The sequence below is a fragment of the Mixophyes fleayi genome, chromosome 1 (genome assembly GCF_038048845.1).
Source record: "Mixophyes fleayi isolate aMixFle1 chromosome 1, aMixFle1.hap1, whole genome shotgun sequence".
Classification (NCBI taxonomy): domain Eukaryota; kingdom Metazoa; phylum Chordata; class Amphibia; order Anura; family Limnodynastidae; genus Mixophyes; species Mixophyes fleayi.
The window spans coordinates 21893632-21918591 of record NC_134402.1 but is presented as its reverse complement, the minus strand read 5'-3'; the positions used below and the strand labels follow the sequence as shown (position 1 = coordinate 21918591).

General features: G+C 38.8%; 1 protein-coding gene across 6 annotated transcripts in view; it reads right to left on the bottom strand.

Moving 5' to 3' along the window:
* The window catches only part of CTNNA2 (catenin alpha 2), a 1470003-nt gene that overhangs the window by 160117 nt on the left and 1284926 nt on the right, over positions 1-24960 (bottom strand). For all 6 annotated transcript variants that reach the window (XM_075191920.1, XM_075191984.1, XM_075192198.1 and 3 more), the window contains 3 exons: positions 11762-11854; positions 9512-9668; positions 4815-5015 (listed from right to left, as the gene is read on the bottom strand). In XM_075191920.1, the coding sequence (XP_075048021.1) occupies positions 4815-5015; positions 9512-9668; positions 11762-11854 (451 nt within the window). The remainder of the gene's footprint in view (positions 1-4814; positions 5016-9511; positions 9669-11761; positions 11855-24960) is intronic.

The window sequence follows — 24960 nt, the reverse complement described above, 5'->3', positions numbered from 1 at the left end:
AGAATATTATCTAGTTTTTAATCTATCACTATTTTGGTGATGAAACACCTCATAAACTTGATGGTTTACTGAATGTTAGGGAACTTCCTATTAGTCGTAATTTATTTCTATTATTTAGAATAGCAGTAGTAACCTGTATAATAATATATAATATCTTACTTTTTACATAGCCTCACAAGTCAGGGTTTCGTCAGTATATATTATATCCATACACTTAAAAATTATATTTCTGTGTAAAATACCTTTGCCTGTTGTGATTTTTGCAAACTATTAACGCCTACGGTGTTGCAAATTATGACCTGTGATATAAAATAAAAGATCGAAGTGTTAAGCTTCAAGGATTCGGGTCTGTGAAATACTATATTTGTTCTCTGGTGTGATGGTCTCAAATGGAAAATCTGTCACATATTAAGTATAGGAGAGTTCAGCAATGATATCAGAAATGGAACAAAGATCGCTGTCATTTTCACTTAAGTGGAATTCTCTTACAAATATGTATAGAGGAAAAACAGTTTCTGTTTTCAAAGGTAGGTTTAATGTTTCACTTGACGTTTGTTTTGGCATGGCGTTTCATCAAAGAAAAAAAAAGGTGATTTTTTATTTAAAAATCAATTATTATTTCTATATAACATACTGTGTTAAACGTTACTAAATCCATTGCTCCGGTGATTTTTAGCCGTGGGCTTTTGTCAACGCTGTACAGAGAGCATGCACATGGCACAGATCTGTTGTCTCTGTATCGGAGGGATACGGTTGTATACGGGGAGCAGCTCTGTGTCATATCTCAAGGAAAAGGAAGTGAAAATGGAACACTATCCAGTAGATATATAGGGACCTGTAACTTGGGTTCACCAGCACTGAATAACATGCTTACCTCACCTTTGAAGCCTTCTCTGATGCCTTTTCTCCATACATCTCTGACCTAGTCACAAGATAGACTCCTGCCCTTCCCTCTCCACACTGCCTCGGACCTGTGCCTCTCCTCCCCCTGATTTCCACCTCTCACCCCCGCCTCCAGGACTTCTCTGGTGCCCCCCCTCTGGAACTCCATTCCCCACCTTTCCAGACTATTCCCATCCTCCAATATTTTAAATGCTACCTTAAACCCCACCCCTTCACCTTAGTGTGTCCCACCCCCGCTGAGATTACTCCCTCTGCACTCCTTCCTCCCACTTCCTGATTACTCTTTCTGTCTTGCTCCTCTTTCCTCCAAATTGTAAGCCCCTCCTTCCTTCTGTCTCGTGTCTCACCTACTTTTTGTACCTCATCTGTATCCTTTCTATGTTCTATTTCTTTTATGTTGGAGATGATTTTGTATCACTTTGCATAACGTTTTGTATGCAGATGCTATACTTTGTATGTTTTATAATGCTTTATGTCTGGCGTTGCTGAATCTATGTCACCTTATAAATAGACAGCGTGTGGGCTTTATAAATAGAAAATTGTGCTATTTTCCTTATAAAATATCTTTTCAACCGTGCAGCATTATGTTTTGTAAATAAATGTCCCTTGTGCTTATCTGTTTATCTAATGACCTTTCCTACTTTATATCTTATCCCTCATAACTACCAGTGTTTGTTGCTAAGCTTAAAAGCACTATAAACAAATGCTAATAAAAGCATGTCAAAAGCATAAATGTGCTTTGTATTCTTATTCTATTCAGTTTACAACCTCTTGAAATGGGGGAGCATCAACCCCTATGACTACTGGAGGAAAACGCGCCTGCTCATTTCATGAGTATAAAGAAGGAAAACATGAACAGTTTTCATATATATCTTTTCAAGGTGAAATGCGTGCATTAACAGCATGCAGGAGGGAATTTTCTCAACCCTATCCCCTAAAAGGGGGTTATGAGGATTTCTTTAAGTGGGATGCGTATCAAATTATTTATTTCTGCTGGGCAGTGGCATATCTAGTGCAGTCACATGGGGTTGCAAATGCAGATGAGCCACTTGACAGTAGGGATGCAAAAGGTCAACCCACAAATAGATGGTGGCAGCATGCCTCGACAGTCTATGATTCCAGTTTAACAACAAGAACCATGTAGCAGGGGAGGAATGCAGCATTGTTGGGCCCTTATAGCAAAACATGGGTACTGGCCCATCGATGCCGCTGTAGCCTCCCGAACCTCTTCTGAGCATGCGCGGTCTGGCATCCGTGCCGCTCAGAAGGGGACCCTGCTCCAGAGAGGGAACTTCGCAAAGTAATGAAGCGGCCTTGGGAATGTCTGGGAGTCTTGGAGATAAAGGGAGATGAGAGAAGTCCAGCATTGTCTGTTGAAGAATAGTATATATAATCTATTATTTTATATTTCATTTTAAAATATATGACCATATTCAGCCATATTTGAATGAGGACAATGACTCTGCACATAAACTATCCTCAGGGTTTGGCTGTTTGAGGCAGGCTACATGCTGTGATCACTTCCTGTGGAAAGGTGAACCCCACCCAGGAAAAATGTTTGATCTCATGCAACAAGCGGAAGTGAATTTCTTTTGGTTGGCAGCTTTGACCCAGATAGGACATGTAGAGACAGCTCCAAGGTGATGGAAGCTGTAAGCTTAATGCAATGGAGATTTGTGCATGTGTGGGCCTGGAAGGCAATTTATATTAGAATCTGGCTAGCAGGAAAAATTTAGTTTTAATGAGCGAATATATATTTATTTATTTATTTATATTTCTGTGTTGGTTTAACGTGGGCAGCATGGTGGCTCAGTGGCTAGAACTTCTGCCTCACAACACTGGGGTCATGAGTTCAATTCCCGACCATGGCCTTATCTGTGTGGAGTTTGTATGTTCACCCCGTGTTTGCGTGGTTTCCTCTGGGTGCTCTGGTTTTCCCACACACTCAAAAAACATACTAGTAGGTTAATTCGCTGCTATCAAATTGACCCTAGTCTCTCTCTGTCTGTGTGTGTGTGTTGGGGAATTTAGACTGTAAGCTCCAATGGGGCAGGGTCTGAAGTGAATGAGTTCTCTGTACAGCGCTGCGGAATCAGTGGCGCTATATAAATAAATGGTGATGATGATGATGAATGTTATAATGAGTTTGGAAGGATTCAATGACAGGTGGGTGAATTTGGATAAATATATAGTTTGTTGTTGGTTTGCAGATGGTAGCATATGCCTAAGTTCAGATAAAATGAAGTTAGTGCAAGAGTTATTTGGAATTTGTGTTTGTTGTAAAACATATTTGGAATAGATGTCTTTTGTGTAATGTGCCTTGTTGGCTCTCACTAAATAGATGTCTTTTGTGTAAAATAGATATTTGTGGTGGACTTACAAGTATATTTCTAGAGTTTTAAGAACTGGACCCTGTTCATTGGTAGTAAATTAGGACATTACAAGCACATGAGGCTAACATGTGCTTGTAACTAGTAACAAAGCATTTTATGAGGTCAGCCTTTTTAAGTATTGTGAGCAGTTTGAGTTGCTAGAAGTTACCATGGGTAAATAATGTCTTTTCTGTGATGCTATAAATTTATATGTGAGAAAAATGGAAGTTTTGGTCAGTACATGTGGATTTTAAATGGTAGCATTTGTTGAAGCTCATACACCCATAGCCATACACTACACAATGACTTGCACATTTATAAAACAGGCAATTAATGTAATGTATTGTAGGAAAATCTATGCTATACCACCCATGTTAGAAGAGTAAACAAAATCTGTTGAGTTTGTATAAAATACTGTTACATTGTCTACTGTTTTATAATATATACATAAGTTTTGCAATTACAAAGTTAATTAATAATACAACACGGTTTAAATGAAGCCACATCTTGTGTGCAGTTGTTCTTGAAGAGATACGCATAAGTTAAGTTATTATATGAATATTGGTCCTGTAGATTTAAAGGAAAATAAGAATTATACATCTTAGGTTAAATCAGAACTATCTTTGCGAGGAGTTAATTGATGGTAATAGCAATAAATTAAGTTATTAAATGGTCATCCATACATTTGCCAGACTATTAGAGAGATTAGAACCCCCTACAACTAGGATCATCCTTTTACACACGTAGAGGTCACCTTCCCTGCACCCATGGCAGTACCGCCACCTCTAAGCAGATTGAGTCCTCTGTCTGAACTTATACTGTTAAACAGTTAGGTGCTTTAATAATGTGGTACATTGTTTACAGCTATATTTCTCATACTCCTGAGATCACATAGGGCAACAAGGACCATGATTCTATCTCTCCTTAGGGACAGAAGTGAACCCTTGATGTTGGGGATACTTGAAATGTGAGATAAGAGATTTTCATTCAGGTTATTGTACCATTTCTTACCCATTCTGACCCAAGAAATTTCTACAAACCATTGTGTGACTGAGGCACGAAATGACCTTAAACTATAGCGATACGACAGGATACAGCCCATTGTCTCGTCTGTGAATGTAGATAAAAAGGATGAGTCAGCTGTGCCATTTCAACTGGCTCTTTAGAGCATTGTGTTGGCACAGTTCTTAGCATGCTCTCCAAGACATTATGTAACAAGTACAATGTAATAAAAGGAAAGAAGAAGCAGCAGAGATTGAGTGACCCGAATAAAATAATTATTGTACCTGTCACCAAATCTGTATTGATTTGCAAATGAATCAAGAAGATTTAAAGTGGAGAATGAAATGTCATCGCTATCTGCTACTAAGAAAAATGTTTTAAAGCTGTTACACAACTTTTATTTATATGCGTACACACGCCTTCCTGCAACATTAGCTAAGTACATTATTTGTCTTTATATATATGGAAATATGTATATAATAAATCAAAGAATTACACAAGTGAGTCCAAGTAGCATGTTGTGTTATTCCTACTTACCAGTTTCCGATAGTAACTTGGTGGCTTCCAGGACCTTCTCAGTGTAAACGCCCGCCTCGTAGTTTTCCATCTCTGCGTTAATTATATGAATAACTCTGGCTGCCCGACCTCGGATCGCCCCTGCGGTTCTATCCAGCGTGTCAACATCACCTTCTTGCAGAGCAATGACGCATTTGTTTACGTCCTCAAGTATGTGGTTCTCTGAAGGGTAAACATAGATATACACACTCCTTTTATTATTCCAGCTCAGGTGGAAACATGTTCAATAGACTGTTAACCTTCGAAAATATATACGGAAAAGAATCTCGTCTCAGGTGACAACATTTTTGGTAATGGTAGAGACATGGTTCTCATCTCCCCTGCCAGCTTCCAGTCTGCTACTGATTCCCAAATCATCCCTCCCCAGTCACTGTATGGCTGGTAATACGAGAGAGCACTGAGTTACAACACCAACCACTCGCCCTTCCTTCTGCACTTGTGACATGAGAACTTCACTAACGCTACCAGTCACTCCTCTGCTAATGTAATGTGTACAGGAGGAAGAGCCAGCGATCACTGTGACACTTTGCTTCCTCCTGCAAATATTAAATGAGCCAGAACGAAGGGGCCTGGGAGGGACAATTGTTTGTTTGTTTTTTTAAAAGAGGCTTTGTTAAGTTCGGCTGGGGGTAGGACTCCGAATGGCATCTCAAGGGGCTTAAGGAGACAAAGAAAAGGTTTGTTGATAATTAAAAAATAAATTTACCGGTAATTTCAAGGGCCTGATTCATTAAGGAAAGTAAATCAAAAAAATTAGTAACTTTGCACCTTGGCAAAACCATGTTGCATTGGAGGGGGAGGCTAATTTAAAATGTGATGGCAGATTTATAGTTGGAGTAGGGCATGTTCTAGGTCAACTTTAAATTTCAGTGTACAAATAAAGCTATCAAGTATTTATGTGCTACATAAAAAAACAGCCAGTATTTATCTTATGTGCAAAATATCAATCTGATTTGCACCCCTTGCATTGTAACATGGTTTTATCTAGGAGAAAAATTGCTCACTTTTTTGCCTTACTTTCCTTAATGAATCAGGCCCCAAGTTTTTATTGACACATTGTTTATCTAATATGAAAATATATAGAAAATGACATTATGAGGATCTTTGAGGGCAATGGGTTCTGAAATTATAAACAGAGGCTCATCATCACTACCCAGCCCCAAAAACAATGGTTTGGTGTAGGTTATAGTTGTCATAAAGACGTTCTATTATCTTGATTCCTAAATTATTGGGGGGGTTTTGTTTGTTTTTTACTAATAGACAACAATTTGGCTTAAACACTGTTTTAAGTAACTATCAGTAAATTTGCTGACGGTTAGAATGCTAAGTGTTATATAATAACCCTTATTAGCCAAAACCTTTATTAGTGGTGGCACAGATTTTAGGTATATTACAACAATTATTTCAGCTGTATGATTGGTATAGTAATGAGAGGTTGAAGAAGTTTAGTAACCAGGGTTAGAGTCCCTGGATCCATCAATGCCCTGTGGGTCACTTTGCCAGCAGGTACACGGAGAGCAGCTGCCAGAGCCTGGTGATGGGTAAGGTGAGGGGTGCATCTTTGAAGAGGGAGGATGAACCGTTGCGCATCTATTAACAAAGCAGCTTTAGTAGGATGTGATCTTTTTACTAATGATCCCTATGAGTAAATTTGGGGATCAGTGTTTCACAAATTGTTCCAAGACCCCAAAAACTGAATATAAAACATGGTACATTGAACATATGTGATATCCAAAACCTTTATATTTGTACCAAATATTTTATGTTACAGTGATCCAAGAAATGGAAAAAAAACAAGCCAATAAAACCATTATCTACAAAGAATGTAACATTTATAGTTATATTGACAAGTCAGACCGTCTAAACATCTAACCACCTGGATTTGGGCAGCTCAGACTGAACAATAGGCTTATACTGTTGGTCACTCTTTGGAGAAATTTGCAATATTGTAATACATGTAGGTGGAAGCTTATTTTAGTACCTCCTGGGTATCGGTTAAGATTTGTTCTATTTTGTATCTGATCTCTCATTTTAGCTGTGAATACGTTGGAATTTTGAATTGCAAATACATTTTTTTTTTTTTTAAATGTTGCCATGGCGAATCGTTCAGTGCAATAAACCATCTGTAGATAAACTGCATGTATAAATAATAAAAAAAATAGTTACGTCTTCTAACAGCAAGAAATATCTACTCTTTTAATATATAAATAATATTGATACACTAATATATAATAATAATATTGATACACCATGATAAAATATATTTTGTCATGGTGTTGACGGTCCTTCCAACCAGCAACGGCCTGTTTATGATATAAACTTATTTTGTGCAATTTACTTAGGCCTAAACTTCAAAAAAGCAAATGCGTCCATCTGTCTACGATCAATATGGTTTTTGAAAAGGGTTATTTGAAAATTGTGAAAAATGGCAAGAGGTTGATATGCAAAATTTGGCTTAAAGGTTTCTATCGACCCTGGGCTAATAAGATGACCAGATTCCCTTCCCTAGTATGCTTTAAATTTGGATGTGAACTGAGGTTTCTGCTAAGTGAGAGTAACAAGATGGCAGCAAACCAGTGACTATCAGCTGTTTTGCCAATTGCTTTTCAGCACCTTTGCTCGAGGCTGGACAGGAAACAAGCTTGAGAAAGTAATTGAAGCACATAAGTCAGCATACTTCTGTTTCATCATAACATAACGAACGACATCTCGAATAATTTCACTGAATAGGAGACGTAATGTGCAATATAAAGAAAATGCAGAAGAGATTGAGTTATAGATCTTAATAAATGTTTGTAGGCATAGTTAATTACGGTTCAATATCTCCCACTCAAAACATTAGGACACGCCATAACTTAACACCCCAGTCCATTTGAGTCCACTCCAAGTTACATTGCTGATGGCTCCTGGGCAATAAAAAATGAGGAGACAGTGTAATTACAAAGTTATCCCCGTTTCAGAGTAAATAAACCATTACTCGTCTTTTCTTCACACCTTGTCTGATAGATTGGAGCTATCCGGAGCAGTCCAAAATTAATAAAAAAAAATAGGTTTGGCTCTTGTGGCCGGCGAGGTAGTAATTTCTTTGAGGACTGTGTTAATAATTCATTTCTGTATTTGTTCCTTGAAACTATATTTAAAAGAGAAAAAAAAACCCAGTGCTTCACAAAAGGATTTAATGGATATAATTAATCAAAAATTCCATTTTATTACAATCAATTGATTTTTCCACTATTTCTCAATTCGAATTGCTCCCCCCTGAAAAGGACAAGTGGTTCTTATACTCAATTTAGTAAATACATGCTTTCATAGCTTCAAATTCTATTTTTTATTATTATTAATTGTTGAAATCATATAGTACTGCGTTTTTTTTCTCTATAAATTAGTACTCATTTAAAATTTAAAGTGATCAATTGCTACTCTGACAATATGGACAGATATAGAATAGATATGTATTCTACATATGAACCTAATTAATGTGGCTGCTGAATTACTTGTATATATTGCAATTGGTATTTTATATCTTAGTGCATCTGCGAACAGCAAATCAGAGCCACGGTTAATGAAATCAACTGTGATAGCTTAAATCATATTACTGGACGCCAGAAAAAAGAGACGTCTCAAAAAGAAATATTAGAGCTTTAAATGTGTCTTATAAGTGTCTGGAGTTTCCTTCCCTTAGGGCAGGTATCTGCTGCTGTAGCACCAAAAGTGGCCAGCAGATGGCGAAGTATTTTTTTTTTACTGTCTATTTTTATTCTTTTTACACACTGTGGCTTGTAAACTATTCTTTGGCATTATTGTTGCATACTTTCAATTGCTATGTTTGTTTGAGAATCAGATCTTTACATTAGAGATGAGCAAAATGTTCAAAACTATTCTACAACATATTCACCTTGTACCCCTGCATGTTTAACTACAGAATGTAGCTTAATTGTCTCCAATCCTACTCCAACTATGTCATAGAGCAGAATAAAATTGACCATTGTTGTTCCAGCTTTATTTATAGACTGTTTCATTTTGGTAAATTATTACTATTGTTAATTTTTATTTATAAGACACCACAAGATGTCCAAGGCGCTGAACAGGGTACAAATAATAAGACAGCACAAGAGATAATGGGAATACAGGGTGGGATGACAATGCAAAAGCGGAACTTGAAGATCACTGGAAGATTGAGCCTCAGCATACAGCCTGTTCCACCATGACACTCAGGGGAGGGCTGGCAAATTTTAGCCCGGGTGTCATTAAGACTCGACTCAGCAGCCTATTAGGAACATTTTAAAGGGAAAAAAATTCAGATTGCCCAGTGACCCAGCCCAGGGTAGCCCACTACCAATGCCCCCCAGCCCCCAGCCTATGGTGACACTCAATCTGTGCAAAATGTTGCAGCCTTTTGTTCATCTCTACTTATTATGTATACAGATGGAGCATTATTTATTAAATCATTTATCTTCCCTATCTTATTAAACCATATCAGACAGAGTGGTCATTACCATGTGTATGGGGTGTAGTTATAACATTCTGTGACATCTGCACTGGTGTAAACGTCAGGATACGAACTCAAGTCTATGCCATCGGTAAATGCAGGCCAAACAAGGAGAAACCAAAGCCCTATACACATGTGATAAATGGATGTACTTCAGTGCACGACATACCCGAGACAGAAAGAAAGTCATCCACAGATGTGATGTCGTCTACGGCCTCAGTAAGGACCCGAACCTGCTTTTCCCACTGATCTTTAAACACGTCCATGTTATCTTGAGCCACTTTACTCTGTGGCCTGGCAGCTAATGTCAGTGCGGCATTGATCACCTGGATTGAAAGAAGTTTAACATTACTGATGTGAAAAACACACAAACCTTTTATACATCTTGTTACTATAGCAACCCTTGGAAAGCATCAACTTTTTGATTGCAGTACCAGTACTGGCCTCTTGGGGACTATTACTGCACATTGTGAAAGTCATTAATTCACAAATTCCAATAACCAGTAATAAATAAATAAACAAATGGTACCATTGATTATCAATTTGCAGGCAGAACCACAAACCAAGTAGTCCCTAGGGGGATTGGGCCTGCAAAAATATGAGCATGCAGGCCCTCCTAGAGGCAACCAGTTGAATTGCAGGCACCCCCACTCCCATTGAGGCTATAGTCCTGAACGTGCTGGACTTAGACAACATCACGGCAGTGAGAACCCACATTGCCGGTTTATAGTGAGATCATCCCATCCTGTCTAGGACTGGTATTGGTTATTGATTTTAGGAAGGGGGGGGCACACTGCCGGTTTTAATTTTTTTATTACACAGCTTTCCTATTTATTTGAAAGGGGTCTCCAGCACACGTGCAGATCAATGGCTTCAATGTGACATGGTTGTAGAAAGGGGTACTGCATGTTAACAAAGGTCATTGAGATTTACAACTCTGCTAGACCTCGGCAACGCTTTACACGAGCTGCACTGTGTGTCTGGCTTAAAGTTAAACGTTTGCTACACCTGCAGTGATCTGCTATCCTCAGCCACCATCCATTCATTCAGCAGAGGGGTTGAATCCTAGCTCTGAAGATCCTCCATCCTCTTTACCAGCTCTTCTGTGCCAGGAGGGCTGATGTAGAGAAGGGCTAGAGAGAGTTAACAGCGCCCAATTTGTATTCTAATAAGCTGAACTCAGACTCTCCAGTACCACTCTCAATCGGTCCTTTCAGTGCTTCTTATTGGGTAGGAACGTAGTGGATTAGTAGAGCAAAGATAATGCTTCCCACTTATGCTGCTCAGCATATTGTTGGCACCATGATGCCACCACTCTCCTGGGTGAACCGGTGGAGGGAAAACACTTTTTACATTAGAACCTCTATTAAAAAAGTAAATCTCTCTCTTAGCTAAATGCCACACCCGGTGTCAGGTATACTTAAACCTGTATCTGTCACCTACATTTGGTGGATGCCGCCATTTTCTGGCCTGACCAATATTGAACGTAGGCTATCAATTCACCAGACGACTTCACTGATTAGCGAGACCTCGGTGATGTCACAAGTTCATAGCGACGTGATAGGCTTCAGTCTCGTGAATACTGGTTCAGCTCACAAAATGGCTGCCTCCTCTGTGAGTGGGTGACAGATACACTTGGCGGCTATGCTAGAAATCTTAAGAAATAGAGAAACTGTATGAAGATGTAGGATACATCTCTGCTGTAAATAATGATCTTTTAACAACAGCAAATGCCTTAGAGCGATACTTAAACTATGGTCCCAAAGCCACTGTTTAACATTGTTTCCTGAGCGGTGTTAATTCACGGCACATTGACAAATGACACCAGGCAGCGTGGCATCTTTGTGCTAGATTTATCATTGCACATTACATCCTGAATGATTTCTAAGGCTATCATAATTTGGTTAAAAAAAAACACAAAACGTTTCATTTATAAGAAGTAAGAACGTTAATGTATGCTTCTTGAGCAAACACAAATAAAAGGAGCAATCTTTATGTCAGCAATCTTCTGGAATTCTTAGTGTTGTGTCTTTCATTGTATTTCTTATTTTCATATATAGCTGATACCATTTTACAGTCTCTTTGCTCCGTGGAGCTTACAATCTGTTTTTGGTGTCAGGGCCTGAGGGACGAGGTCCCAATAAGCAGCCACTGACTGGTATTTCAACTGGGATCCCCAGCCGGCCTACCTATATAGTACTACATTCTATGCATTCCGCCATGGATTAGTCGTTGCACTGTTGCATTTCAGTTCCATCATAGAGATCAATCCTCTTGCATAAACATATGACAGTATAACATTCTAACAGAACTGATCCTACATGTCTACAATTTGGTAGCTTTTTAAAAGCTGCCTACTTTTCACTACAAAATACGGTCACAGTATGTAACGTTAATCTTAATTAATTCATGCACATACCTGTGGGCATAAGCTGTCAATCTGGGTGGCTGCCATACGAACTAACTTTACTCCATCTTCGTTATTTGATATTGAACAAGCCAGATTCGCTACCTGAAAAACAGGGAAGAAGAGAGATACATTAGACATATGTATCAAGAAGTGAAGAAGAAATGGGATTTAAAAGCAAGTCATGAAAACATTCATGTTTCAAAACGTTCAAATATATCAAGGGTTTTAACAAGGTACAGCAGGGAAACCTTCACTGACACTGGAGGGAAGTAGGTTTAGAGGAAATGTGAGGAAACATGACTTCACAGAAAGGGTAGTGGATACGTGGAATAGCCTCCCATCAGAGGTGGTAGAGGCTAATACAGTAGAGCAATTTAAACATGCTTGGGATAGACATAAGGATATCCTTACAAAGAATAAAGGATCAAATAGGGTTAGAGGTTACCATAGGTTAAAAAATGGGCAGACTAGATGGGCCAAGTGGTTCTTATCTGCCGTCAAATTCTGTGTTTCTATGCTGGGCCATCTTATCAGCATTATAGGCCCCTGGCAAAGCAGTGCACTGGGCCCTACCTACACAACCACTCACAGGAATTAAAATTTTAATTATCGATAAACTTAATCTTATATTTATTGGCACCTCCAACAAAATCAGTGTTTAAACATTAAAAAACATGCTGTATAGCAGAGTTTAATACACACAAATGTTTGGACAACATAACATGAGCCTTGAAGTTGAAAAACAAGAAATTCCACATATAAATGGTAAATCATACAGACGGAGATGGCACAGTACGAAATTACTATGAATTATTTAATATTAATCAAGTGTTCAACACAAACATTTGCAAAATGTCTTTGCAGAGAATTGCTTCAAAAATTGCTTCAAAAAAATTCTGTGTGTTGATTCTGTCTTGTGTTGATTCTGTCTTGCTTATGTACAGTTAGTATGTGTACGTTGTTTTGGTTAAGGTCAAGATATGTATTCGCAACAGCAAGATCGCATGTACAGATAACAGCTGACACTGAGGTGATTAGTCCAGATAAATGCTTTTACCAAAGAGAGTTTTGAAATCTCCCAGAATAATATACTGACAAGTTGGCAAGCCTATGGGGCCCCTATGCTTGTGCCGCCCACCCCCACCCCTGAGCAACTGCCCAGTGTATCCATGCGTTAAGACAGGTCTGTTTCTATGTGTCTGTCCTAAACACATGCTGTTTGCACACGTGTGCAGGCTTTTACAGGATTTAGCAATATTCAGATCTCATAGATAAACCTCTTGTAGGCCTCTTTTCCTTTACAAATGCTTCCTTCAATAGGCATCTGAGGGCAGATTATAAAGCAACAAACATGGCTGTGCACACAGTCTCATGTCTTTATATCAACATTATTTTCACTGTCCTGGGAGATGATGTAAAGTGTAACCAATGCTGACAGCATTGCGCAGCTCCCAGAATTAAACAACTGTGACTGATGATATAAAAACACGGTTAAGAACACAGAAAGCCAGAAAACAATGTATTCACTGATGAAGCCTGACTGTGCTGCAATAACATTTTACAATTTCAACACTGTATGAAAATGTCTCCTGTCATTTAATATACTGAGTTATTATATGTTTCTTCAGCATGCCCATGACCTGCATTGGTAGTAGAAACAACCTTCATACACATTGATGCTGAACTTAATAATAACCACACAGCTTCTACAGAACATTCCAATTCCCCAGATAGAAAATATGTTATAATCTATTTATTTGCTGTCACTTTTAAAATTAGCGCTGCAGACAAAGACATTTTGATTGCACAAAAAATCTGAGCTATTCATCGTAATTTCATTTTGTCCCCCTTTGTGATTTTACCATAAAATATACATTTGTTACACCCATAAAGTCATTACTTGGGGGGTCTCCAGCTTTCTCTTCAAGGAAAATCATGTGACGTCATTCTATATGAAATTCATTACACATTCATCATTTACACTCTTTTCAAACACACCACATGTTATTTCCTATATCTTAAGACTTCTTTCCTCCCACTGACATGGAAATATCCCCTCCTAACTTAGCCCCCCCTAAAACCTGCGATGTTCTGCAAACTTCAGTCATTTGCAAAGTTTTGTTTAAAACAAACATGCTTCTCCATTCACATCTGTACAGACAACAAGTGATACATTTTTAAATAGCATGTTTGAGTATTCATTATGCCTTCCAGCGGAGATACCAGTTGGAGATGATTCATGAATGAGTTCAAATACCCTCGTCTTTTGCAATTTTCCTCTGGTCTCCCCTTGCGGTATTAATCTGTTCCCTTGTCTCGTGTACATCTCTCTATAAGCTCTGATCCATCTGTTCTTCAGAGTCCATTCCACTTCAGAGCAGTTTAGGACGTGGCTGGCATCTATGACAATGTCAAACTCTACTCTGGCACACACCAACCCCGTGAATCCGAGACCCTTCCAGCTACGTTCCACTCAAGATGCCCTCTTCATATAATCATTTTTTTTTCAGGGGTAAAAGTGACTTAGTCTATTTATTAAACAGCCTCGGAGCCTCGTGTCAATTTTTTTTATTAGAAGCTGACATTTTCCAAATGATATGCTCTTTTATTTTGCTGACAGATCCAGCCGTCCTTTGCAAATTTTTGCTAGGAAACAAAGCCAAAGACTGGCAGTAAAAGATGTCAAATTGCTGACAAATCATAGGATACATATATAAAGATGAAACGTAAAAACCAATGCAGTATTATAGCCTGTCTATGGCGTGGGTGCTGTCCTTATTTTGAGTTTTATTTCCTGGGAATTGGCGACCTGAATGTGAGAGATACTACTTAGGGCTCAAAATGAACAATTCATCTTGCTTCTGTGAGAGGTCGGCGGAGAATTCGGAAACACTTTAATAGTTTTGTAATAGTTTTATTGCCCTTTTAAGATACCTATCAAGCTGATGTGAAATGTGCAATTCTCCTAGAAGAGTGTTTTATCTCTGCACAATATGGCTGCAGGATTTCTGTTTTTTTCTCTCCGTCTGCATTAATCACACCGGACACCGAAGCTCTGAGCCGGCTGGATGTGTTAATGCAACATTTCAAGAGAGTCAGTATTGCCAGCGACAGTCAGTAATACAGATAACAGTGAGCAAGTCAATGTTTGCTCAGAGTCACTTACCGAGCCTATTATTTAGTATTCATCAATGTGTGAGTTCACCTGGACACAGGTGCACCTTGCTGTGCTAACATTGGTACAGTAAAGGGGAGTTTATACAAATGCATTCAGAATTGCCGAAACACGGATATGCACTTGTTAGGAGCAATATCTTTTGCACCTGTTAAAGAACAGGAGCAAAAAAATTGCTGATGACGGTGACTTATCTTAAATCAGATGCTGCTGACGCATAGGCGGATGCATCTCAAAGTGTATACTGCTCGGAATATGGGCAGAAATATGCTAATATTCCCTGATTTTTTTTAAAGATTAATTTACACCCATTTTTCAGCCAACTGTGCATCAGCCCCTATGTGTGTAATGCATCTGTGCACTTGCAATTCTGTCTTACGCACACCTTGATGCACATTTTCACAGTCTGTTTGTGTGGCTTAAGTCAGGACTTGTATAACATTTCTCAGGCCCATTGGTGGGCACAGCATCCCGTGATGACATGCATCTTTAACATATATATAGTCTAAAAAATACACACACACACACACACACATACATAAACATACACACTCACACAGACACACATACACACATGGATACATACATACATTCATACACACATACATATACACATACACACACACAAACACATACACACACATATACACACACAAACGCACACACACACATACATAAACATACACACTCACACATACATACATACATACATACATACATACATACATAAATACACACACATACATACACACACACACACACACACACACACACACACACACACACACACACACACACACAATCTCTCTATCTCTCTATACACAAGGCCCCACAATCTAAGGCACATACCTCCTCAACATTTAGGTGGGTGAGTGTCCCGTAGTCTATTGTTTTTTGGTTTTTTTTAAGACAATTATTCGATGTCAAATAATAAACTATTTCATTATAAGTTAATACTATTTTCAATTTCCAACAGTTGTATTTTGCTCAAAATTATATATTTATCTCACCGACAACAATAAAAGTAAAAAGTTATTAAAAGAAAATACTTTACAAGACTGCCACACTTCACCTGGATCCGTGACCTATTATTAATCTATACTTCTTAAAATTTGATTTAATATCTCCCAGAGGCAGGAAACAATATTTTATACTATACGTCAGCAAGTGCTGTATGTTCTATTATCTATAACTTGATAAACAAAGTATACCTAGATATAAGAACCACAGGACTGGTGCTACCACTAGACAAACCTAGGCATGAGGGTGTATGGGGCATCTAGAACACTGAATGAGTGACGGAACGGTGGATCCAAGGGAGGGGGGTGGTTGCCCAAGGCGCCCATAAAGCACGTTCCAGCCCTGAAGAACCCTCACAAGTAGCCAACTTCTTTTACATGTAAATAATTCTAAGTGATATTGAAACACCACTGTATTTCAAACAACACTGTAAAACTAAAAATGCTTTAGCGTTATAAAGCCAAATGACATATCTTATATTCAGCCGTTATCTTTTCTTTCTATTCTAAGTTGACAGTTTGAAAAGTGTTGTGAGCAGTTCACCTTTTCTGTTGGACATCCCCCTGCTGTGGAATGGGGAAGGAGAGTAAGTCTGTGCACAGAAGTCTAAGGGCTAGATTTACTAAGCTGCGGGTTTGAAAAAGTGGGGATGTTGCCTATAGCAACCAATCAGATTCTAGCTTTCTTTTATTTAGTACCTTCTACAAAATGACAGCTAGAATCTGATTGGTTGCTATAGGCAACATCCCCACTTTTTCAAACCCGCAGCTTAGTAAATCTAGCCCCAAATCTTCATTAAGTCTTTATATAGATTGGTCAATCTGTAAATATACTTTTTATTGTTATGTTCTTGAAGCATGAGATGTCCATTGGCTAAATTAAACAAATGAACAAGGCCCTAAATAAAAGTAATGATAGGGTACAACATTATGTTTTGATTATATACTTTAGATGTGAAAAATTTACTTTTTGGATTTAAACTGCAAACACTGTGCCGTATATGAAAAAACACGTTGAACACAATGACAGCTTGATTTATACCATGCAGAGTGGTCTGGTAAAATTAAGATGTTATTTTGTGAATCTAGATCCTCAGATTAGAGTTCTCCACTAAAATGAAACCAGGCTCGTGTATCATATGCCATCCGTAATGTGATTTCCAGTCCCTGCTCAATCTTTACTGAAATCTAAGGAGCATAACAAAGTTCCTACCATGTTTGCAAAACACAAAATTAAATATTTGTGAGCTCAAGCTGTAAAGCGCTGCAAGCTTCCTCCAGACACAGCAAGTACGTTCCCCAGGCAAACGCAGAGAGCAGATCTAGAGGGCTGTCATTCCTCCAACAGAAACCTTCTACCCCAAAGCTATAGCAATCTGTCACTGTGTCTTGGCACCAAACCTTTCAACATTTGCAGTAGCTTAATTACAGTTTAATGCTGTGCAGGAAGACACAATTCCTATTCTAACAATGACCATGACTCCAGGAAAATAATGTAATGTGGTCGGTTCAGAGTTTTAGATTACCATATCCCCAATCTTACATGGCTGCTCAGATGTTCAAGGGGACAAAAGGGGCACATGGTCCTAGTGGTTAGCACTTCTGCCTCACAGCACTGGGGTCATGAGTTCCATTCCCGACCATGGCCTTATCTGTGTGGAGTTTGTATGTTCTCCTTGTGTTTGCGTGGGTTTCCTCCGGGTGCTCCGGTTTCCTCCCACACTCCAAAAATATACTGGTAGGTTAACTGGCTGCTATCAAAATTGACCCTAGTCTCTCTCTCTGTCTGTCTGTCTCCCTCTCTCTCTGTGTCTGTGTGTGAGTGTGCGTCTATATTAGGGAATTTAGACTGTAAGCTCCAATGGGGCAGGGACTGATGTGAATGAATTCTCTGTACAGCGCTGCGCAATCAGTGGCGCTATATAAATAAATGATGATGATGATCTACTGAGAGAGGCATATTCAACCCGAGGCTCAGGACGCTGTATTGGTGATGTGGGCAAATGTTGTGGCAGAGCTTTGGCAACTGGAAGTTGTGTGGACTTTACAGGGCCTTGTGGTGCGGGGGGGCCAGCAATGCTTGGTCTCCCTGCACTCCAAGACTGCGGTTCCCCTGAGAGGCCCCAGCTCTGCTCTCAAGAGATCTGAACCCTTTTATGAGCATGTGAGGGTCCAGAGCAATAGCTGTGAAGCCACAATCGCTGCCTTATTACACATACGCCAAAACCTTTAGTTTTTAAGAAGAGCCTCCCGCCCATTCTGTTTTTTTTAGAGCGGGGTCCCAGAGGCAAGACTGGCATCGCCAGACCCGTATCCAAATTGTGCTCGGCATTGAATTGTGTAATGTGTCACATTTTTTTTTATTACAAGGTATGGTTTTATGGTGCTGAACAACAGGAGCAATGAGGATCACCGGGCAGCACGGTGGCTCAGTGGTTAGCACTTCTGCCTCACAGGGCTGGGGTCATGAGCTCAATTCCCGACCATGGCCTTATATGTGTGGAGTTTCTATGTTCTCCCTGTGTTTGTGTGGGTTTCCTCCGGGTGCTCCGGTTTCCTCCCACACTCCAAAAACTTACTGGTAGGTTAATTGGCTCCTATCAAAATGACCCTAATCTCTCTCTCGCTCTCTCTCTCTCTCTCGGTCTGTGTGTGTGTATGTTAGGGAATTTAGACTGTAAGCTCCATTGGGGCAGGGACTGATGTGAATGAGTTCTCTGTACAGCGCTGCGGAATCAGTGGCGCTATATAAATAAATGGTGATGATGATGATTTAATAACAAAGGCAATTTGCAATGGAGAGGAATTTTTATTTTATTTTTAGAAACTTTTTTTTGGAAAGTTTGAAAAATGTTGACGAAAGTATGAGATGAAAAGTGTCAGTATTTATCCTTCACAAAATAACTAAGACAGGGCAATGTTCTGCAGGTCTCCAGAGAGGTCAGCAAACTAATAATCAGCGGATTAGTCTCTCCCTCCCCCCAAACTCTGAAGTTCTGGCTTTGATGCTTCTTTGCTGTCTTCAGAGGGAAAGCGACAGCTCAGGAAGGTGGGAGTGAGTGAGAAAATGATGATATTTCTTGTAAACTTTTAGCAAACATCTATTAGGAGAATAAAAACTACAATTTAAACACTGCTTTCAAAATATTGATGTAGAATTTAATAATATATGCATGTTACATTTACAATACAATAAAAACCTAAACAAATAAAAAAAAATAAACATTGCTAGATGCAAACTAAAAACAAACAAAAAATTATTTAGAAAACAAAACAAAGCAAAAAAAATAGCTGATGAAAGGTAAAGGTTATATCCTCTCTCACTCTTATCCATAAATATTATGCCCGCATATAGTTTTCTGTCCATTTACTGTATAAAAAAAATGGGATGGGGGGGGGGGGGGTGGAATTGTTTTACTGTTTTAAAAAAAGCTATATTTTACTTAAGAGTGGAAACTAATAGCACAGCAGAAAAGCAAAATATTGCTTTGTCGGAAAGGACTGCTTGAATTCAACAGAATTATTATCATTGCTATTATGAATTACTGATGCACCTCTTTACCAAGGAGATGTTACATTGTTAATAATGCATTTTACAAAGTGCTGCAAGTGCCTGTAACACAGAGGAGAGAGTGGTGGAAAGCCCATTAAATCACACGTATCAGCTCTGCAGTAAAGTGGAGAAATAACTGTGTGCTGGTGCGTGGACCTACAAAGAGATACTTCCATATACTTCCTTATAGCCAAGCGGAATTACACCGAACTTGTGTGCAATACACGGGCTGCATGGCCACACTGTGAGTAGTTTAGGTGCCCTTGGCGTGCATGGTCGGCAGAGGGGTACGCACAACTAGTTAGAAGAACTGAGCTTTCAATTTGAAGTTTGTATGTGCAGTGCATAGAATTGGCAGCTCTGTTAGGGATTAGTGGCTTCACAACAGCGTGAATATAATAATATAAGCACGGCAGCTTTGCTATAAAATGACCATGCCAGTAGACCATATTTATGTATAGAGGCCTAGACTGATGAGTGGAGTTTGGCATCTTTGCCAAAACACTGCCTACGTGACCTCTATTAATACCTTTTGTATAATGTTTATATTATATCACTTCCATCCTTTTTCTGCTCTAAACTGTTCATGTTCAGTTCTTTAAGTCTTTCCTGATAAATTGTGTTAATCTGGCCATACACCAATTCAATGGGTAGGGTGTGAAATGCCAACAATGAAAATGTTGACAATCAGAATGTTGACATGTCCACTAGGGCGACAGGGTTAAAATGTCGACATTGTGAATTTTGACAGGTCGCAAAATCGACAGCCACAATGTCAACATAAGGCATTATATTTAATCTGGCATTCCCCGATCTCCCTAGGGATTCCAGTCCTGTATTGACCAGCCTGGGGCTGGTTTGTCATTATGGCAGGGGGACCCCACGCTGAGGGGATTCCATGCTATAGTGCCACCAGCCACAGCTGGCAAAGCCCCCTTCCCCAAACAGCCTAACCAATCCTTGTGCTGTCAGCTTAATACTTATTGTCTCCACGATTTTGCTAGTACCAGCCTAATCTGGCAGCACTAGAGATGGTTAAGCTGTTTGGAGAAGGTGGCATGCATTTTTTTTTTATTAACATTTTCTTCCAATTTTATTTTTTACTGTATTTCCAGTAGTTTTGCCAGCTTAAAGTTAATTGTTTACGTCAACATTATGACTGTTACCTTTACAACCTGTCACCATTTCAACCCTGTCCACATAATCAACATATCGACATTCAGAATGTCGACCATTTAACTGTGTCAACATTTTGACTGTCGACATTTCCATTATTGGTTTTTGTATCATACACACTTTATTTTACATCTTGATGTATTAGCCTCTTGGTGGAATTGAGACTTTGATACAGCTGTAGAGCTATCCTATAGTCATCTAAGATCTGCGAGTCTACTCGGTGAAACGCGTCACGAGTCTCATGTTCTGTTACATGTAATATACAAACCATGTAATGTAATATATCGTAATATAATGATATCAGGACTTACACTTGGAGCCAACCATAATTTTCAAGCAAGACACATGAAGGGTTTAGAGGAGAGAGCAATATTTTAGAAAATAACAATTACTGTATCCTGTTGAGGAGTTTTGATAAAAAGAAACCAGGTAAGGTGTCTCGATAACATATCCCATAATATATTGAAATTTCATGACTGAATGTCCACTGTGTATGAACCCTTCCAGTCTAGGTAGTTACGTCTGCTGTTGCTGTAAGTATTAACACAGGGGAAAAAAACAAATAATGTATATTTAAAATGTTGTTTTAAAATATTAAAACACTGCTACATTACCCACTTTTTTATGCTTGCAAAGCATAAAAAAGATTAACTTTGCACCTTGGCAAAACCATGTTGCATTAGAGGGGGAGGTAAATTTAAAATGTGCAGACAGATTTATAGTTGGGGTACGGCATATCCTAGATCAACTTTAAATTTCAGTGTAAAAATAAAGCTATCAAGTATCTGTGTGCTAGATAGAAAAAACAGCCAGCATTACATTATGTGCAAAATAATAAACTAATTTGCACCCCTTGCATTGTAACATAGTTTGTCCAGGAGCAAACTTACTCTTTTTTTCCCCTTAATGACTCAGGCCCTATTTTCTAGATGCAGAACATAAAAATAAAATTCACGTATAGCATGCTGCTTATCACTCTGAGTTATGAGATCATCCATCCATGCGGGATAAACATTTCCTTTCTTAAATCAACATAATTTGCCTGGCAGGGGGTTCCTTCTCCCTTTACAACTATTTTTAAAGTGCACAGAGCAGACAGACCGGTTGTATTTATTACACCGACTGCGCGGTATATCCCGCTGCAGACACAAACACATGCACAAGCATTTATTTAAACTCATACATCATATTAAAGATGCATAACAAGGGCAGTGTTCTCAGTGACGGACGGTCACAAAATCAGCAGATATCGCTGGTGCGCCACTACCCTTGAATTAAAGTGATTAGTCTGCACCGATGACTTTGATAATAGGCACTGGTTCACATTCATGAGCAAATTACTGCTTGTGGTCCTTTGCTCAACCACTCAGCATAAATCTAGGCTTTTCATATATAAAAACATCAGTAGCCTAAACCAGTGCAATAAAGCATGAGATAATGGGATCCTGGATATGGGCTTATTAATAATAATCTGTCTTATAACGCAGGCAGAGAGATGACACAGGCATTGAGGCACAATGTTATTTGGTAAATGCATGTTTTCTAGACTAAATGTCACAAACGGAGAAGAACCCTCACATAGATAATCTTACACTTGACCTTGAGATAGAAAAGTTCATGAGTCCTGATCGCATTTCATCATCATCTATATATATAGCGCCACTAATTCCGCAGCGCTGTACAGAGAACTCACTTACATCAGTCCCTGCCCCATTGGAGCTTACAGTCTAAATTCCCTAACACACACACACACACACATAGAATAAGGTCAATTTTGATAGTAGCCAATTAACCTACTAATATGTTTTTTGGAGTGTGGGAGAAAACCGGAGCACCCGGAGGAAACCCACGCAAAACACGGAGAGAACATACAAACTCCATACAGATAAGGCCATGGTCGTGAGTCAAACTCATGACCTCAGTGCTGTGAGGCAGAAGTGCTAACCACTGAGCCACCGTGCTACCCAAAGGCATTTGCCAGAAGATGGTGTTTCTGAGAGTACCAGAGAGATGGTTTGGGTACCCCAACTTTTTTTCCCCTCTTTTTAATGGCTGTCATTCTTAGTTAGATTATCAGTCCTGCCTTTAATAAAGCAGTCATAGGCTGCAGTCAGTGCACAGTCTGGACATAGATTATATGGTCTTGTCTCAATGCTATACTCTGGGTCTTAGCCATTTGCCATTTTTATAAAGCTCTAATAAATGTATTGCAAAAGATGCAAGTTACGGAGATTACATGAAAGCTGGGCACACACTATGGAGAGTTACTGCAGATTTCTGTAATGATTTTACCAATGACTGAAAGTCCCAATGATCATGACGATTCATGCACCTACACGATTTACCTTAGAATCTGTGCTCCTCATTTCTCAGAACCATCTGCACAGTCCGTAGAGATCTGCCTACACCGCTGGTCATGAGTGTGCACACACTTCCACATTTGCCATCGTTTCATCGTTGATTGGAATTTTTAGAAAGTATAGGAAACCAAATCAAACGATACGATGTGCTTTGGTGCGATAATACATGATCGCGGGAGTGTAAACACTAATGCAATATCTGACCAAACGGTCGTTTACCGTGTGACTTCTACAGTAAATGCATGAATTTACTGTAGTGTGTAGTCTGCTCAACTTGAAGACATTCCCCCTACTTTTCATAATAGACTACAGCTTCTACTGCAGCTTGTAGATGATGCTTTCAGGTGTTTTCAAGACGGACTATTCTTGAAATACAAGACATGCATGGATGTTGTTAAAGCAAATAATCCAATGTCTTTAATCCTACAAACTTAAAAAATATAATAGGCCAAGTCTCTCCTTAACTTCTAACCAGGCAAGTTAATATCAGTACAGCAGTCATCATCGCAAGGCACTGGTTTAATTTCTTCAACAAGTTCCAGTTTCCTCACCCTATCCAGGGTGTTTTCCATATTTGATTTCTCAGGGCCTGATTCATTAAAGATCTTAACTTGAGAAACTTCTTATTTCAGTCTCCTGGACAAAACCATGTTACAATGCAAGGGGTGCAAATGAGTGTTCTGTTTTGCACATAAGTTAAATACTGACTGTTTTTTCATGTAGCACACAAATACTTGATAGCTTATTTGGACACTGAAATTTAAAGTTGATATTTGTGTGCTACATGAATAAACAGTCAGTATTTAACTTATGTGCAAAACAGAACACTCATTTGCACCCCTTGCATTGTAACATGGTTTTGTCCAGGAGACTGAAATAAGAAGTTTCTCAAGTTAAGATCCTTAATGAATCAGGGCCTCAGTGTTTTTTCAGCTCTGAACCTAAATGTTAACTACTTTGGCACAGCTACTCAGTTAGAGTAATTAAGAGCTATGTGTGACACCTATTGACTTATTTCCTTTAATTTTAATATAACGGTATTTATCGTTATCATATTTTATGCTGGCCTCAAACGCTGCATGCATCGATTGGAGCAATTACTATTATTTTTCTATTTAGCATAATTAGCTAGTGAAAAATGAAGCTCTATGTACTCTTGCCTGACACTATCCTTTCTGTGTATTGATTGATTCATTCAAATCACGTAAAAAAAAAAATAACAAGAGAAAACTTGAAATACGCAGACAAGCGTTTAAAAAGACGTCATTCCGGCAAACACTACAGTAAAATGTAATTGCGGTGTCATTGGGGAACGCTATTAACAAAAAGCACTGCAATCTAGATCTGATCAAAGCCACCGCTGGATTTGCAACAGAAAACAAATAATGATGTCTGCAATAAACAGCGCTAGTTTAGAGGCTTACACCAGTGTTGTGTCTACATTAATGGGAGAAAGATGACCAGCGAAACTAATTGCTCTTATAAATGTAAATTAAAGTCTTTTACTTGTGTGTATAAGAAGATACAAGAGTTTTCTGCCGAATGCAATTTGTACTCACTGGCACTAGGACAAAAGTGTCTTGATAAGATTAATTGGTAAGGGCAGTAGAATTGTCTAGATAAAGGAGCTCTGATATATCATTTCAGCTAAGGCCGCTATAATAGAACACACAAGTGCATTCCGCAGCTAAATAGAAAGATATAATTAAGGCTCTCCACACAACGGCGAAGAAAATAGTGGCAACAAATAGATTTAGTGAATATATTTCCAATTACCTAATGAACAGAATAATGTTACCATTACACAAGACAAGAGGTTATCATTCCATTCAATATTTTATTACACATTTAGGTCTTTTTTTTTAAATTATTTTTTAAAATACATTAATTTCACATTTAGAGGATCCCTTTGGCCCCCATCCCCC